The sequence below is a fragment of the Olea europaea genome, chromosome 19 (genome assembly GCF_002742605.1).
Source record: "Olea europaea var. sylvestris chromosome 19, O_europaea_v1, whole genome shotgun sequence".
NCBI classification, from domain to species: domain Eukaryota; kingdom Viridiplantae; phylum Streptophyta; class Magnoliopsida; order Lamiales; family Oleaceae; genus Olea; species Olea europaea.
In genome coordinates, this window is record NC_036255.1 from 12546240 (window position 1) to 12561556 (window position 15317).

General features: G+C 36.4%; 2 protein-coding genes across 2 annotated transcripts in view; one reads left to right on the forward strand and one right to left on the reverse strand.

The window, feature by feature from the left end:
- The window catches only part of LOC111368368 (agamous-like MADS-box protein AGL62), an 8469-nt gene extending 8019 nt beyond the window's left edge, over nt 1-450 (reverse strand). Inside the window, exon 1 of the mRNA XM_022989595.1 lies at nt 427-450. Coding sequence (XP_022845363.1) covers nt 427-450 — 24 coding nt within the window. The remainder of the gene's footprint in view (nt 1-426) is intronic.
- A 455-nt stretch (nt 451-905) lies between these two features.
- LOC111368370 (serine/threonine-protein kinase TOR-like) overlaps nt 906-15317 on the forward strand; it is a 45047-nt gene continuing 30635 nt past the window's right edge. The window contains exons 1-31 of the mRNA XM_022989596.1: nt 906-929; nt 1000-1338; nt 1414-1488; nt 1911-2083; nt 3618-3716; nt 4221-4380; nt 4514-4657; nt 4810-4979; nt 5066-5270; nt 5344-5538; nt 6072-6224; nt 7067-7188; nt 7334-7433; nt 7508-7603; nt 8423-8553; nt 8871-8973; nt 9048-9230; nt 9336-9428; nt 9610-9645; nt 10645-10743; nt 10833-10931; nt 11039-11201; nt 11285-11409; nt 11510-11562; nt 12505-12628; nt 12733-12918; nt 13608-13760; nt 13901-14053; nt 14735-14806; nt 14904-15038; nt 15129-15190. Coding sequence (XP_022845364.1) covers nt 906-929; nt 1000-1338; nt 1414-1488; nt 1911-2083; nt 3618-3716; nt 4221-4380; nt 4514-4657; nt 4810-4979; nt 5066-5270; nt 5344-5538; nt 6072-6224; nt 7067-7188; nt 7334-7433; nt 7508-7603; nt 8423-8553; nt 8871-8973; nt 9048-9230; nt 9336-9428; nt 9610-9645; nt 10645-10743; nt 10833-10931; nt 11039-11201; nt 11285-11409; nt 11510-11562; nt 12505-12628; nt 12733-12918; nt 13608-13760; nt 13901-14053; nt 14735-14806; nt 14904-15038; nt 15129-15190 — 4025 coding nt within the window. The remainder of the gene's footprint in view (nt 930-999; nt 1339-1413; nt 1489-1910; nt 2084-3617; nt 3717-4220; nt 4381-4513; nt 4658-4809; nt 4980-5065; nt 5271-5343; nt 5539-6071; nt 6225-7066; nt 7189-7333; nt 7434-7507; nt 7604-8422; nt 8554-8870; nt 8974-9047; nt 9231-9335; nt 9429-9609; nt 9646-10644; nt 10744-10832; nt 10932-11038; nt 11202-11284; nt 11410-11509; nt 11563-12504; nt 12629-12732; nt 12919-13607; nt 13761-13900; nt 14054-14734; nt 14807-14903; nt 15039-15128; nt 15191-15317) is intronic.

Consider the following 15317-nt stretch of genomic DNA (forward strand, 5'->3'; position numbering starts at 1 on the left):
ATTTTTTGTCTTCAATAGAAGATGACAATATGTCATGTGGGGTTGTATTTTTCATGACTCCATCTTCTACAAAAAAGTTGTGACGAATTTGTGCAAAATGGATTTATTGTGTAGTATATCACATCCTCAAATCTGTTAGAAATATGAATAATGTTTTTTTGCATGCTTTGTCTTCGAAATTATGTCAATTTGATAACATGTGCGACCAGATAAGTGAAAATTGTGGCATATGATTTATCTAGTGTATGGGAAAAAAGTTGTGTATTCAAATTGTCGATTGGACATTTAAGTTGCAAATTGTTATTGTGAATGAAATCTAAATGACTTTCTATTGTGTCATGTATATTGTTTGTTGTCACTTTAGTACACTTAAGAAAAATATGAATTATTGGAAACAAGTTTTTACTTACTTTATTTGTCACGGACCTTTGAATGGAGAGATTTTACCATCTTGCTCAATTTTAAGGTGAAATATGATAAGAAAAAAATTACTTATATCACATTATCCTTGTAGAATCAGCAATATAATCACATTCCTCATCTTATATAAACCCATTATTTTTATTATTATTATCATTTTCTGTTTTTTGAAAATAGTAACTCACGCCTTGATTTATCTAATGTTTCTCAAAAATTGATATTTTTGAAAACATTGTCTTGGATTATCTTATACTATTGTAGTTATCATATTTCCCCTAATAAATTACCCCAATGAGCCAGCCAATTTACATATTAGGATTTTGCCATTTGTACATTTTTAGATTACATCATTGTCAACATTCCCTTTGTTTTTCAAAAAATGTGTGAATGAAAAAATTGTTTTTTTATTTAAGTTAGCAAATGATTAGAAAGACTGCAATTTTCTTTAAATCTCTCATTGAATACTAATAGGATATCAATATTTCATGGTATTAGATTTTTTGTTTAGAGTATCTTGAATTTCTGATCATTGTTTAACCAGTAATTCACTAGTGTCGTTCGGGCTTATCCTATGCATAGGATGGGGCTGCATTAGCTTTGAGGAGGCATGTGGATGAACATGCTCGCGATCTCAGTAGTGAAGCATTTTCCCGTTTTATGGATCTGCTGTATGATCGCATTACTAGTCTCTTAGAGAGCAATGAAGTCGCTGAAAATATGGGTGCTCTGAGGGCTATTGATGAGCTGATAGATGTTACAGTTGGGGAAAATGCTGTAAAGGTTGCTAAAATTGCAAATTACATGCGAACTTCTTTTGAGGCAAAGCGAGAACCTGACCTTTTGGTTCTTGCAAGTAAAGTTTTGGGTCACTTGGCTAGAGCTGGTGGGGCAATGACTGCTGATGAAGTAGAACGCCTGGTATGTTGAAAATTTGCTGTGTTTTTAAGCATGATGGTCTTTTATTTTACAAAGGCATTCTACTCGTCTTTGCAGGTGAACCTTGCACTGGAATGGCTTCAGGGTGATAGAATTGAATATCGTCGTTTTGCTGCTGTTTTGATATTAAAAGTAAGTTCACAATTTTTCCTCCCACGACTATCACTAATCTAGCTAGCTAGAAAAGTTTTGGAGTCCTGATCTGCATGGAAATATGCCAAGTTAGACAATGTTATTATTTTGGGGAATATATGTGTCCTATTTCTCTGTGCTTGTTTTCTATGCTCATTTTTACACAGTTCTCGTCCACCTCGGTGTCTTTTACTCTTGGGGTTACTAAAGCTTGCACTCACATTTAGGTCTTCACTCAGTTACCCCTTCCCCTATGATTAATATATTCATGACTCGAGGGGAAAACTCATTCTATAGAAGCATCAAGTATGGTATAATTGTGGAAGTATTATAGTTTTCCAGTCTTTTTAACAGAGATTATTGTTTGATGGAAAATTTTGTTGCCTTGCATGATCTGTGGTTATCCTTAATGATGGTTGTAGGAAATGGCTGAGAATGCTTCAACAGTTTTCAATGTTCACGTACCTGAGTTTGTAGATGCAATCTGGGTTGCATTGAGGGATCCAAAGCAGGATGTTCGAGAGCATGCTGTGGACGCATTGCGAGCTTGTCTATGGGTTATCGAAAAGCGTGAGACTCGTTGGCGTGTTCAGTGGTAAGTTTAGGTTCATAATATGAAAATAGTTCCAATAAACATTGAAAAGAAACATTTTATGTGAACACGTAATTACTTTAAGGCTCGTGCGGTACCCGCATCTCAAAGATGTTTTGAGTGTGTCACTCGAGTATTAGACATGTCTCACCTATCTTCCTGTTCTTGTGCTTTGCTTATGTTGTTTCCAACCAAAGTTCTTACTCTTTTCTAAGAGAGGGTCAAAAGAGTACAGAAATTTTCATTTTGGGGTTAATTATGATGGAGGAATTAGCTCCCAAGTTGCGTAGAGCTTGAGTGAGGAAAATGACACACTGAGTTGGAATATGAGAGGGCTGAAACAAGGAAAGAATTGTTAGACTAGTTTGTTACGAGCATGGAGAACAAATCTGGGGAGTGAGTTGCTTTACCTTTGCTAGGAAGGCCTGGACCATTTCTAAGACTATGGGATGGGAGGTCAGTTAAGGTAACTGAAGAACTAGTTAGTAAATTCATGTTGTCTATGAAACTAGAATCATCATTTGGTTTATGGTGGTATTCAGGTTTGTAAGGCCCAGATATGGCCAATGAGAGAGATGATGTTCTGGTGGAGCTAATAGAGTCAAGTGTCGTTTGTTGTTCTGTTGGTCTGTAGGAGGAATTTTAACGTGTTCAGGTTTTGGCATGTAAAATTCCCAACTTCTAGATTACCCAAAAGCTTGAGATATGTAGATGGTTTGTTAAAGAATGGGGATTAAGAAAGTTTCTTGTGCAATGCAAGCTTATCTGGTGCGATTTTGGGAAATTGCTGTGTGTGGTACACTGGATAAATTTTTGGAGATGGCGTGAATTTTCTCGAAGGTTAGTCTTGAGTTGGGAGCAAGATTTGTGTTATATCACTTTACAGTTACACTAGATATTTCTGCTATCAAATGCTGTTTGATTCATTTCAGAGTTGGAAAAATGTGATAGAGAGATTTAATGTTTGCATGGTCATACTTTTAAGTGCTTATGAGTTTTCTGTCTTGTGGAACATGTGGATAATAAATGAGTAGTAAGTTGTGGGTCTTATGAACTGTGTAAACAAAAAGTTTGTTTGACCCGCTTAAAAAAATTAAGCTTTGTTGAACACACATTTAGACTAGGTTTTCATAATTGGTGAAGGAAAGCAATATTCTGGGATGGAAGTATTATTTCATATACAAAATGAAATTGTCAAGAAAAGAGCTCAAGATTTAGAACAAGGAATTGTTTAGAGACTTAAGATTTTAAATAGAAGGCATGTTGGTAAGATATTAAAAATCAATTGTTCAAATGTGATTCGAGTTGAAATGTTAGATTCCTGTTATTTCATATTTTTTAATGCTTCTGATGCTGCATTATATTGATGTTCAGTATGAAAGCTTAATTGACTATATTAGCTCTAAGATTCTTGATGAAATGGAAAATATTGATCTATGCTTTGGTCAAATTTTTTTTGCTTCTTTTTAGCACCTATGAATTGTTAGCATGTACTTCTTGTCTTGGACTACTGTTTGCTTAATCTTTCTGTTTTCAGGTATTATCGCATGTTTGAGGCGACACAAGATGGACTGGGCAAAAATGCCCCAGTTCATAGCATACATGGTTCTCTACTGGCAGTTGGAGAACTACTGAGGTACACTGAGACGCTAAGTTAATTAGATCAGACACTAAGTTAATTAGATCCACAAGTTATGATCCTGTTTCAAAATTTTGTCAATCTTAAGCAAGTTCTTGAATAAATTTATTAATTATTTCCCTTTGCTCATTCAAGTTTGTCTATGGCAGTTCGTTCCATCCTTTCCTCTGCCTCTTTCTAGGTTCAGTGTTCCTTGAAGTCAAATATTCAAGGACTTGAACCTTGTTCCATGGCCTTAACTTTGTCAATTAGGTTAGGTCTTATTGGCACCTCGGAATTTTAAGTGACAAAGCCAATATTAATGATAGGATTAATCTCTTACAAGTTCATTTTCGGTGGTATATGTTTATGCTTTCTTCAGACCATGAAAGCTGAAGCTTAGCCAATTCATCAAACTACATTATGCAATTTTTGCGCATCCAATGTTTAGCATGCTCATAAATTTTCTATCATAGTGATTTATCATTAACTGGGAGTACAATTTGTTATCTAACTGGGCAGGAACACAGGCGAATTCATGATGTCTAGATACAGAGAAGTTGCAGAAATTGTTCTGCGATATCTAGAGCACCGGGACCGGCTTGTTCGTCTCAGCATAACTTCTTTGCTTCCTCGAATTGCACATTTCCTCCGTGACCGTTTTGTGACAAACTATCTGACGGTTTGTGAGATTTAGTTTTTGGTTTCCTTAATAAATCATTTATTTTTGTCTATTATAAATTATTTATTATTTATTTATTTATTTTTATCTTCAGTCTGCTTCAATATTTAGCTTATGACCTTTTCTTTTGCAGATTTGCATGAAGCATATACTTCACGTTCTTAAAATACCTGCAGAATCTGCTAGTGGGTTCATTGCTCTTGGTGAGATGGCTGGTGCTTTGGATGGTGAACTTATCAACTATTTGCCGACAATAACGTCTCACTTGCGTGATGCGGTATGCTAGGCTGGCTAGGTCATTTGTTAATACTAGTGGTACCCAACCTTAGTTCTTCTTTGGGCTATATGTTTGCACGATGACACTTACTGGTATTGTTTGCATCTGTCTATTATAGATTATTCTTCTGAATGTTGCTGCTTTATTTGTAGATTGCACCTCGTAGAGGAAGACCCTCTCTTGAGGCTTTGGCTTGTGTTGGAAATATTGCGAAAGCAATGGGACCCACTATGGAGCCTTATGTTCGTAGTCTCTTGGATGCAATGTTTTCTGTTGGTTTATCTTTCACCTTGGTGGAAGCCCTCGAACAAATAAGTATCAGGTGCTTGGGATTGAACATTCTTATACGTCCTCCTTTGTCCATTTGCATTCATGATCTCTGACCTCAAGATTTTTCTGGTGCTTCAGCATCCCATCTTTGCTTCCAACCATTCAAGAACGGTTGCTTGAATGCATTTCAGTAGTTCTTTCTAGACGCCATCATGTTCAGTCAAGGTCGTCTGTTGTTATTACTCGGGCTAATAGCATAACAGCCAGTCTACAATTATTAGAACTTGGTGGTTCTGCTCCAGTTCAACTTGCTTTACAAACCCTTGCCCAGTTCAATTTTAAGGTATGTCCGTTTGAATTATCAACTTTGCTGCTTTATTTCTTGTCGCTTAATATTGTAACTTTTAATGTACTAGGGTCTTGATCTTCTTGAGTTTGCAAGAGAGTCTGTTGTTGTATATTTGGAAGACGAGGATGGAGCCACACGCAAAGATGCTGCTTTGTGTTGCTGCAAATTAGTGGGAAATTCCTTATCAGGTGCCTCTTGTGCGCCATTTGGTTCCAGTAGGACCAGTCGTGCTGGTGGAAAGCGCCGCCGTCTTGTTGAGGAGGTTGTTTCTAACTAAACTGTATATATTCCACTTTAGGTTTTAACTCTTGCTGATAAATAGCTTGTTTGGGAGTGCTGAATCATAATTTAACCATGCGACAGAATGTGGGGAAAAAGTGAGTAATATGTTGTGGGTTCATAGAATGTGTGGATTGTGTTTGACTGACTTGAATTATAATTTAAGCTTTCTCAAACAAGATAATATTTTGTTGCTAAAAAATCATTCACTCTTGGTCTAATAGTCTATAGCCCACACATTCCCACTGAGAGTTTCTTTCTTTCTTTCTTTCTTTCTTTTTTTTTTTTTTGTTAGGATCTAGGAGTTAACATGATAGGGTACTGTAATCTGCAGCACTTCAACCTGGTTTTGTCTTCTATTGATTCATCCAGTCCTCTCTCTTTAAGCAAAGATGTTGTCTATATTCATTTTGGGCTGCGCCTCCTCTTTACTGGCCGCTGCACACGAGCTAATGATTAGATAGCCCATTTAACAAATGTTGCACTGATTTGTTAAGGTTGCTTCTTTTATTGCAGATTGTAGAAAAACTTCTTATTTCAGCCGTGGCTGATGCCGATGTTGCTGTTCGAAAGTCCATATTTTCCTCTTTGCATGAGAATGGAGGACTTGATGAATTTCTGGCTCAGGCTGATAGTTTGACTGCTATTTTTGCTGCTTTGAATGATGAGGTATTTCTCTAATTTTTTGAAGTGTGGAACTGTGCTCGATGTGGGAAGGGTACCTTTGGAAGAAAGGAGGTACCAAAGTGGTTCTTAAGATGTTCATTCTTTGTTATCTTAAGTTTGACTCTGAGTTATGAGTTTCAGATCTTTGTCCAAGTTTGACCTTTGGCATGTAACACCTATATTAAATACATGCAGTTACTTGGGTATGGTATGGAAGTTTGAGACTTGAAGCATTATACGTAAATCGAAAACTTTTCTTTATTTTTCAACCACATTCTCCAAAAAATCACTATTTTAAAGTACGTTTTTAACCCAAAAAAAAATGGGGCTCAAACAAGGGCTATATCTTAAAGAAAAAGATGGTAAACCTGGAAGAAATAATTAACTAGAAAATTTGGGAACAATCACAAAGAAAAAGGTAAAAAATGAAAATTACTCTGCAGCTTATCATTATGTGAAGCTCAGTTGGAAAATTGAAAGAGTGGAACATGGTCCTCAGTTTGCCGTTTTATGAATTCTTAGTCATACCATCATAGTGCTCTTCATTTTATATTTTTCTAAAACATAAGTCCATCGCCTAATTTTCACACAATTTCTGAAACCAAGTTTGTGCAAATGTTACAATACTGAGTTTTGAATTGGGTTTGTGGACTGAAGAGTTTCCTTACTATAAGGCAGGCTAGAGAATGATCCACAGAAGTACTTTTTAATAAAGTTAAAAGTATAATAAAAATGTTTTAGTTTTTAGGTGCACGAATTATGTGTTCAAGAAGGATGTCTAAATCTCATTTTCTGTTTTCTTGCTACACCATGTGCACTTTGGCACTTTTTATTGCTTGTTTTAGGATTTCGAAGTTCGGGAGTTGGCGATTTCTGTGGCTGGAAGACTATCTGAAAAAAATCCAGCGTATGTTCTTCCAGCACTCCGACGCCATCTGATTCAGCTGTTAACTTATCTAAAACAAAGGTGGTGTAGAAAGATTTTAATTTATTGAATCTTTTTGGATACTTTTATTCATATGCTATGATAATATAGTTCTGTTTTTATTCTTCCCTTTGCCTTCCTATTTCTTTAGCACGTAATTTATTGGCATCAATGTCTGTGTTAGCAGTGCAGATAGCAAATGTAGAGAAGAAAGTGCAAAATTATTGGGTTGCTTAATTCGTAACTGCGAGAGACTAATACTCCCATACATTGCTCCAGTACACAAGGTTCAGTATTTACTTTCTTGCCCATAATTTTATGGAGTATTACATTTAACTCATGTAGTTGTCCAACATTTCAGGCCCTTGCTGCAAAACTCTCTGAAGGAACTGGGGTCAATGCTAATAATGGCCTTATAAGTGGAGTTCTTGTAACTGTTGGGGATCTTGCCAGAGTGGTAGGTGTCTCTTTGCTCCTTTATCGTTTAATGTGCTCTTTGTCAATATGTAAGGTTGACTTAATATTTAATTTGGTATTTTACTTTAGACAGACCTTTGATCCCTAGCTTATTTCTAATTTTGTACAAGTTTCTGTTTTATATATGTTTAACATGGCCCTAAAACTGTTTTCGGATGTGTAAAATGTAATTTTTGCAAATCAATCGTTGGTTGGTTTTTTTGTTTCTTGTTACATATGCATCACCTGTGCTCCCTTTTTGCTAAAGATGTTTGTAATATATAAATACTGTTTCACTGTCTTTTGGTAATTTGAGGTCCATTATACTCGATACAGCTGTTAGGTCCTTCACTGTCGACATATATTTGCCTCTTATTATCAATTGGAATGGGGGGGCCCCCCCCCCCCCCCCCCCCTTTATGTAAATTTATGAGATTTATGCAATATCGGGGGGGATGGGAATGGAAATGTTTCTTATTTCTTGATGCCGTAGTTTGACTACCACAAATGAGCTTAGGTAAAAACTGCATATACGAGTATTCCTAAGACTTTACCATTTTATATTCTTTTCCAATTTTAAAGTGATTGATCGCCCCCTCTCTCTTTTCAACCCATCAAGGATGCATAAGGTTGGGCTATATCTTCCATCTTAAACACTATAACTTCTTTTAACCAGGGGAATTTGATTCATGTAGAAAAGTTTGTTGGATTAACCCGTGGATTATTGGTGGAATTGACTTATAAGGCATTCTTGTTCATGCTTGAGAGAATGGAAGAGAAGTTGTTCGATCTTCACTCTTCTCTTCGTTTCCATGTTCAGGGTGGTTTTGCCATGCGGCAGTACATTCCAGAACTTATGCCAATGCTTGTTGAAGCGTTATTAGATGGAGCTGCTGCTGCGAAACGTGAAGTGGCTGTTACAACTCTAGGTCAAGTGGTACAAAGCACAGGGTATGAATATCTTTTGATTTTTTTTATTTTTATTTTTATACATTTTTTCTTATGGTTTTTCTTTTATTTATTCTCTGTTAAATCCTTGAGTGTTGGAGGTTGATGGTTACTTTATTAATGAGTTGTGCAACTTTTTCTGCTCTGATATTTTCTTCAATTAGACAAAGCAATGAATACCTTGATTTGTTTGTTGAAGCTACTACTCTAGAGCTTTCTATAGTCGAGTAGGACAGTCTTCACAGACTGTTATATGATTATTAAAAAATCATTGAAGATAGAAAATGTATTGACAAAACTTCTTTTGGATGGTTTCACAGGTATGTTATAACTCCATATAATGAGTACCCACATTTACTTGGTTTACTTCTAAAACTGCTTAATAGTGAGCTTGCATGGTCTACAAGACGGGAAGTTTTGAAGGTACCTGAAATCAACTGAATGATCTAGATTTTCTTTTGGATAATATTTTTCAAATCATGCTTGTTGGTTTATAGGTTCTTGGGATAATGGGTGCTTTAGACCCCCACATGCAAAAGCGCAATCTACTAAGCTTGCCAGGGTCCCATGGTGAAGCTGGCCGTGCAGCCAGTGATCCTGGTCAGCATATTTTGTTAATGAATGAACTACCAATGGATCTTTGGCCATCTTTTGCAATGTCCGAAGATTATTATTCCACAGTGAGACTTGAATCTTAACTCTTAACTTTTTAAGCAAGTAGATCGACTTGAATTTGAAATCAAAGACTCTAGTAGTGCTTTTTCTTAAACCTCGGTTTAATTCAGGTTGCAATATGTTCTCTCATGCGGATTCTTAGGGATCCTGCACTATGTAGTTACCATCAAAAGGTTGTTGGATCTCTCATGTTCATTTTCAAGGTTAGTTCCATGTTTGGAAGGATCAACTTATAGTGATGATTGTTTTTGTTCTATTAGCAATAATTCTTATGGAGCGCTTCCTGTTTCTTTTCCAACAACTTCTCGTGTCATATTTTCTTTATGATTATTTATGCTATTGTGCATGGATTTTAATATTGTTTTATTTCTTCTGCGAGATAAGTCAATGGGTCTCGGCTGCGTTCCTTACTTGCCCAAGGTCAGTATCTATTTCCTTGCTATGATAATAATACAATATTTCCTTTTCTAACATGAAAGAATTGCTTATCATGTGAACATGCTTTTACTAAAATTCATTTTTTTAAAGGCTTGAGTTTCATGATTCAAAGGTCTGAAGTGAAGTATCTAAAAAAACCAACTTGTTTAATATGAAAAGGTATTCATTATGTAGTCTTCATTGGTGACTGGAGGTGGATGACTGGTATAAGACCATCACACCAAGTTCGGGTAACATAATATTCGAGGATAACTAAATGAAAATGAAATTTATGCATCAAATACATTCTTGTCTAATGAATTTGGGATGAATAACTTGCCATTTTATGGATCTTATAAAAGATTAGTCTACTATATATGCATATCATGGTATGTCCTCGAGTTCTTGGGAGGCAATATCTCTTGGCTCCCAAGGTATTGTTGGGTATCAATCCATGTCAAGAACAAGCATGGCCTCGTTAGCTGGACAAAATGAAATTCACAATCTACTTTCACTCCCCTGGTTAAAGATTCGAATTCTTGATGTATCTTCTATGCAACACTGCGGAACTGCCTACTTTCTAGCTCTGCCACTGTCATTCAACATTTTTTTTTTGATGACCGTGAGTGTCCGGGCCAGTTTATGTGCACCTCGGCTAATCCTATGGGGTCTTGAAATTTACAACTGAGTACTCACCTCAGTGGCCTGAGGGGACTCGAACTGGTGACCATTGGGGAGTTAACCCAAGACCTGACCACTGAGCTACCCCTCAGGGTTGCCACTGTCATCCAACCTTGTGTTGCAATTGAACTAGTTTTCGACACTTTTTAGTAGTTTCTTATGTTTAGGATTATACAGGGATTTGGTTATGAAATTTTAAAAGTCGCTTTATTTTAACTATTTTAAAGTTGAATGATGACTAGTGCCATAGTGATAATCTAGATGCCCATTCTTATGTTGTTTACTGAATGAAATTTTGCTCTACACTCATTCCATCTTCAGGTTCTGCCTGATCTCTTTCATATGGTTCGTACATGTGATGATGGTCTTAAGGAGTACATTACTTGGAAGCTTGGAACTTTGGTTTCTATTGTGCGCCAGGTGCTTACATACTTATGGTGGATTTTTTTTGTCATATAGTTAGTCATTCCTTTTGAGATCCTTTATAAATGATTCTTGTGCATGTACAGCATATCCGTAAATATCTGCCAGAATTGTTCTCTTTGATAGCAGAATTATGGTCATCCTTTAGTCCACCTGCTGCTAACCGACCTGCCCATGGATCTCCGGTAATGAGCTTTTCTTTGGTACCCCTATATTGACTAATTGTTGTTTTATTATTACATTATGCAGACAATTGATATAATATTATGGTTTTCTGGACTTGTGTTATTAGATCCTGCATCTGCTTGAGCAACTTTGCTTGGCACTCAATGATGAATTTAGGGCTCATCTCCCTATTATTCTTCCACCCTGCATTCAAGTTCTCAATGATGCCGAGCGGTTTAATGACTACACTTATGTCATTGACATTCTTCACACTATTGAAGTTTTTGGTGGTTAGTATCTGTTGTTAGGGCATTCTGGGTGCTTCATTAGTATCTTATCACATGGCTTGAAATCTCTAACTTGAACACTGCAGGGACATTGGATGAGCATATGCATCTACTTCTTCCTGCATTTATTAGATTGTTTAAAGTGGATGCTTCAGTAGATGTGCGGCGTGCTGCTATTAGAACCCTGACAAGATTAATTCCTTGTGTGCAGGTCCGCATTGAAATTCTTATCAGTTTTTGTCTGACTAGAAGGCATTAGAAAAATATATTTAAAATTATCCATCAATTTTTGTTCTTTTTGTATTCACCAGGTTACAGGTCACATATCAGCTTTGGTACATCACTTGAAACTAGTATTGGATGGGTCAGATTCCTCTCTTGATCCTTAACACTAATGCATTTTGAAACTCACTTTAAAGAAACTTAAAATCTCTTCCCTTTGAGTACACACGACTTTGGACACCATAGATCTTGTCGTCAGACTTCACACCTAAAAAAGTTGACTAGCACTCGATCAACTTTCTTTTGGAACAATGTTGAGCGACTGACAGTAATGTGTTAGATGGTGGCACATGTGGTCTGCTTTCTGCACACTGCTTTGCTCTTTTACATTTCCACACAATGGAAGCCGACTACTGATATAAGTGTGCATTAAAGAAATTCGTTTAGAATTCATAGGTTAACTATATATTCTTTTGATGAAAAAGAATTAATTATTAGAAGGAAAGAAGTACATAATAGAGGACAATGTGTTTTCGATTACATAAACTGAAAACAGAAGAATGTATGGAAATCAGACAGACAATGCTATCGTAGCATGTTGTGCATCTTTTAAAGCTTGACTGCTGATATGAAAATCTGCCTCGTCTAAGGAGAAGCTGAGAATGGAACTCTTTAGCAAGAGCATTAGATGTCAATTTGTGATCATTAGATGGTATACTTCCATGAACTCTTATCATCCCGAGATGCTTGGTCAATGTACAATGCTAAAATAGAAAAGTGTTTCATTGCTCTCCAAGCTCCTGACAAGTATTAAAGGATGGGGATGTGTTGGGTATCAATACTCATGACAATTATATGCCCTAAAAGGTTCATTCCTTGGATGAGAACACAGATCATCTGTAAATATAAAAGAGGGAGTCATTTGATATAATTAGACGATTTTTTTAAGGTAGACAAAAAGTTTTGTATCTCCTACTTACCACACGACAGGTCATTGCAATTTTTTGTTAAAAACTCTATTAGCTGAATTCTACCAGCCATAGTTGTCCCAACTTCGTGCACTTTACTAAGTGTCTGTTTGCAGAAAAAGTGATGAGCTTAAAATGGATGCTGTTGATGCGTTATGTTGTTTAGCTCATGCTCTTGGGGAGGACTTCACTATTTTCGTCCCATCCATCCATAAACTTTTGCTGAAGCAACGTCTACGAGTATTTTTTTGTCTCAATATGTTTCATCTCACTTTCATTTCTATCTGTTGAATTTTTGTAATTTGTAATAATTTCCATGTATGTACTTCATTGCTGTCTACCAGCATAAGGAATTTGAAGAAATTCAAGGTCGCTTGCAGAAACGGAAGCCATTGATCTTGGGGAATACAGCTGCTCAAAGACTAAGTCGGCGGCTTCCTGTCGAAGTTATTAGTGACCCTTTAAGTGATACAGAGAACGATCATTGCGAGGGGGGAACAGACATGCAGAAACAACATAAAACTCACCAGGTAATTTATTTTTATTCCTATGAATAGCTTAAACAGTTATGTAAATGAGCCATTGTGGATAACCTATTCTGACTTGCCCAAGAAAGTATTCCATTTGACGATTATGAGCTGTTTTGAGTCAATTATTGCTTTCCAACCGCAGTATACTACTCGGTTATTCGTTTTTATGACTTCTAAAATGATAAAGCTCGGTATTTTATGCCTATTATTCATCCCAGGACCTTTTTTTTTGGAGTTTTCAAATGCATCAAGAAAATAAGAATATTTATGCTTCCTTAAAATATGCTCTGAAAAAGCAGTGTTGGAAGACCTCTTGAATAGTACAAATGTAAAGAATATTGCATGGATAATGAATGAACACACACACACACACACACACACACACACATATATATATGTGTGTGTGTGTGTGTGTGTGTGTGTGTGTGTGTGTGTGTGTATATGTATATATTTTTTAACTCAATAATACATTTACTGGATAAAACTATTGAAAAGTTAAAATCACCGCAGTGAATTGAATATTGTTAATGTGGTCTTTTGTTTTTCTTTTTCATTTTTAACTAAGATGATTAACATATGATTTGGTTCCCTATAAGATTGTTCGACTTGTTTTTTTTGTTCTTCTCTTTTTCCATTATTCATAAAAGAGAGACCTGGAATAGTAAGTAGCTGGTGCAATTTCCATACAGGTTAACGATGTTCGGTTGCGGACTGCTGGGGAAGCTTCTCAGCGCAGTACCAAAGAGGATTGGTCAGAGTGGATGAGGCATTTTAGCATTGAACTTCTGAAGGAATCACCTTCACCGGCTTTAAGAACTTGTAAAAAACTTGCACAACTGCAGGTATCTATCAGGGATTCTTACATTTATCTTGCTGTCCATTTCTATCCCCATCCTTTCCTCTCCACCAAACCCATTAATCCCAATCCAACAGGCAGTTGCAGTTTCCCTATTATCAGGTTTTTAATATTGTGCTTTTGCAGCCTTTTGTTGGGAGGGAGTTGTTTGCAGCCGGTTTTGTTAGCTGCTGGTCACACCTGCACGAGTCTAGCCAGCGACAATTAGTACGAAGTTTGGAAATGGCATTTTCCTCTCCGAACATACCTCCAGAAATACTTGCGACACTCTTGAATTTGGTATGGCTTCTTTTCATTTTTTACCTTAAGTGGAGAATTCTATACATTTTCACACATGGATGGCCTTTCAGAAAAGGGGGACATTTGCTGTTTTGGGGATTGGGTATGAAGTTATTCATTGAAAAGTTTTATTCCCTAGGTTGGTTCACTTGACATTGTGGGTGTAGATGACTAGACCAGGTATAAATTTGAATTTGGAGAATTTTGACAACTCGGACCAAACAAATTTAATGCATGCAGTTTTGTTGTTATGGCCTTGGGAAAAATTCACTGGGTACAGATGGCACGAAGATTTCTTCGTCAAGCTGTGTTAACTTTTGATGGATAAAAAAGTTAATTTTAGTTTTATGATTTAAACCTCGTTTGAGCCCCATTCTTTGGGAAAGAAAATGCATTCTTAAACAATGTTTTGACAGTATTTCAACCATACATTCTTCTATAAAATAATATTACACTCAAATCCAAAACTTGTCCTCATTTTTTAATCACACATTTCCCATCAATGCATTATTGAAAAATGTTTTTTTCCCCCAAAATGGGGTTCAAACAAGGGCTTACTTTTATGAAAGTAACGCTTGAAATGGTTGTAGATAGTGAAATCTAAACCATAGGTGAAAGTCTTTTCTGAAAGTGTGGCTGCTTTTTGCTTCTGCTGATCAGTATGCAAAATGTCTTTTCCAGGCTGAGTTTATGGAACATGATGAAAGACCCCTTCCTATAGATATCCGTCTACTTGGTGCTCTTGCAGAAAAGGTTGGCTTTTCCTGAAGGAAATTTTGTGAAATCTGCTTACAATTATCACTCTACGCCATGCACAAAAATCTTTTTCTTCCTACTCTCTTCTTTTCAGTGTCGTGCATTTGCAAAGGCTCTGCACTACAAAGAGATGGAATTTGAAGGCGCACGCTCAAATAGGATGGAAGCAAACCCTGTTGCAGTTGTTGAAGCACTTATCCATATAAATAATCAATTACATCAGCATGAGGTCATTGTTCTTTTAGCGTGTGCTTCATATGCTCAAACTTTATTTGCGAAAAAAATCATGTCATTAGCTGGGTTATTTTTCTGGATCTAGGCTGCAGTTGGGATATTGACCTTCGCTCAACAACATTTGGGAGTTCAACTTAAGGAGTCATGGTACTTCTGCTATCTCTTAATTAAAACACCATTTCCTTCTCAAGAATAAAATCTGATATGCGTGTGGTTCAATTACCTTTGAAAATCCCTTTTATCATATAAACTGCTGCATCAAGGTATGAAAAAC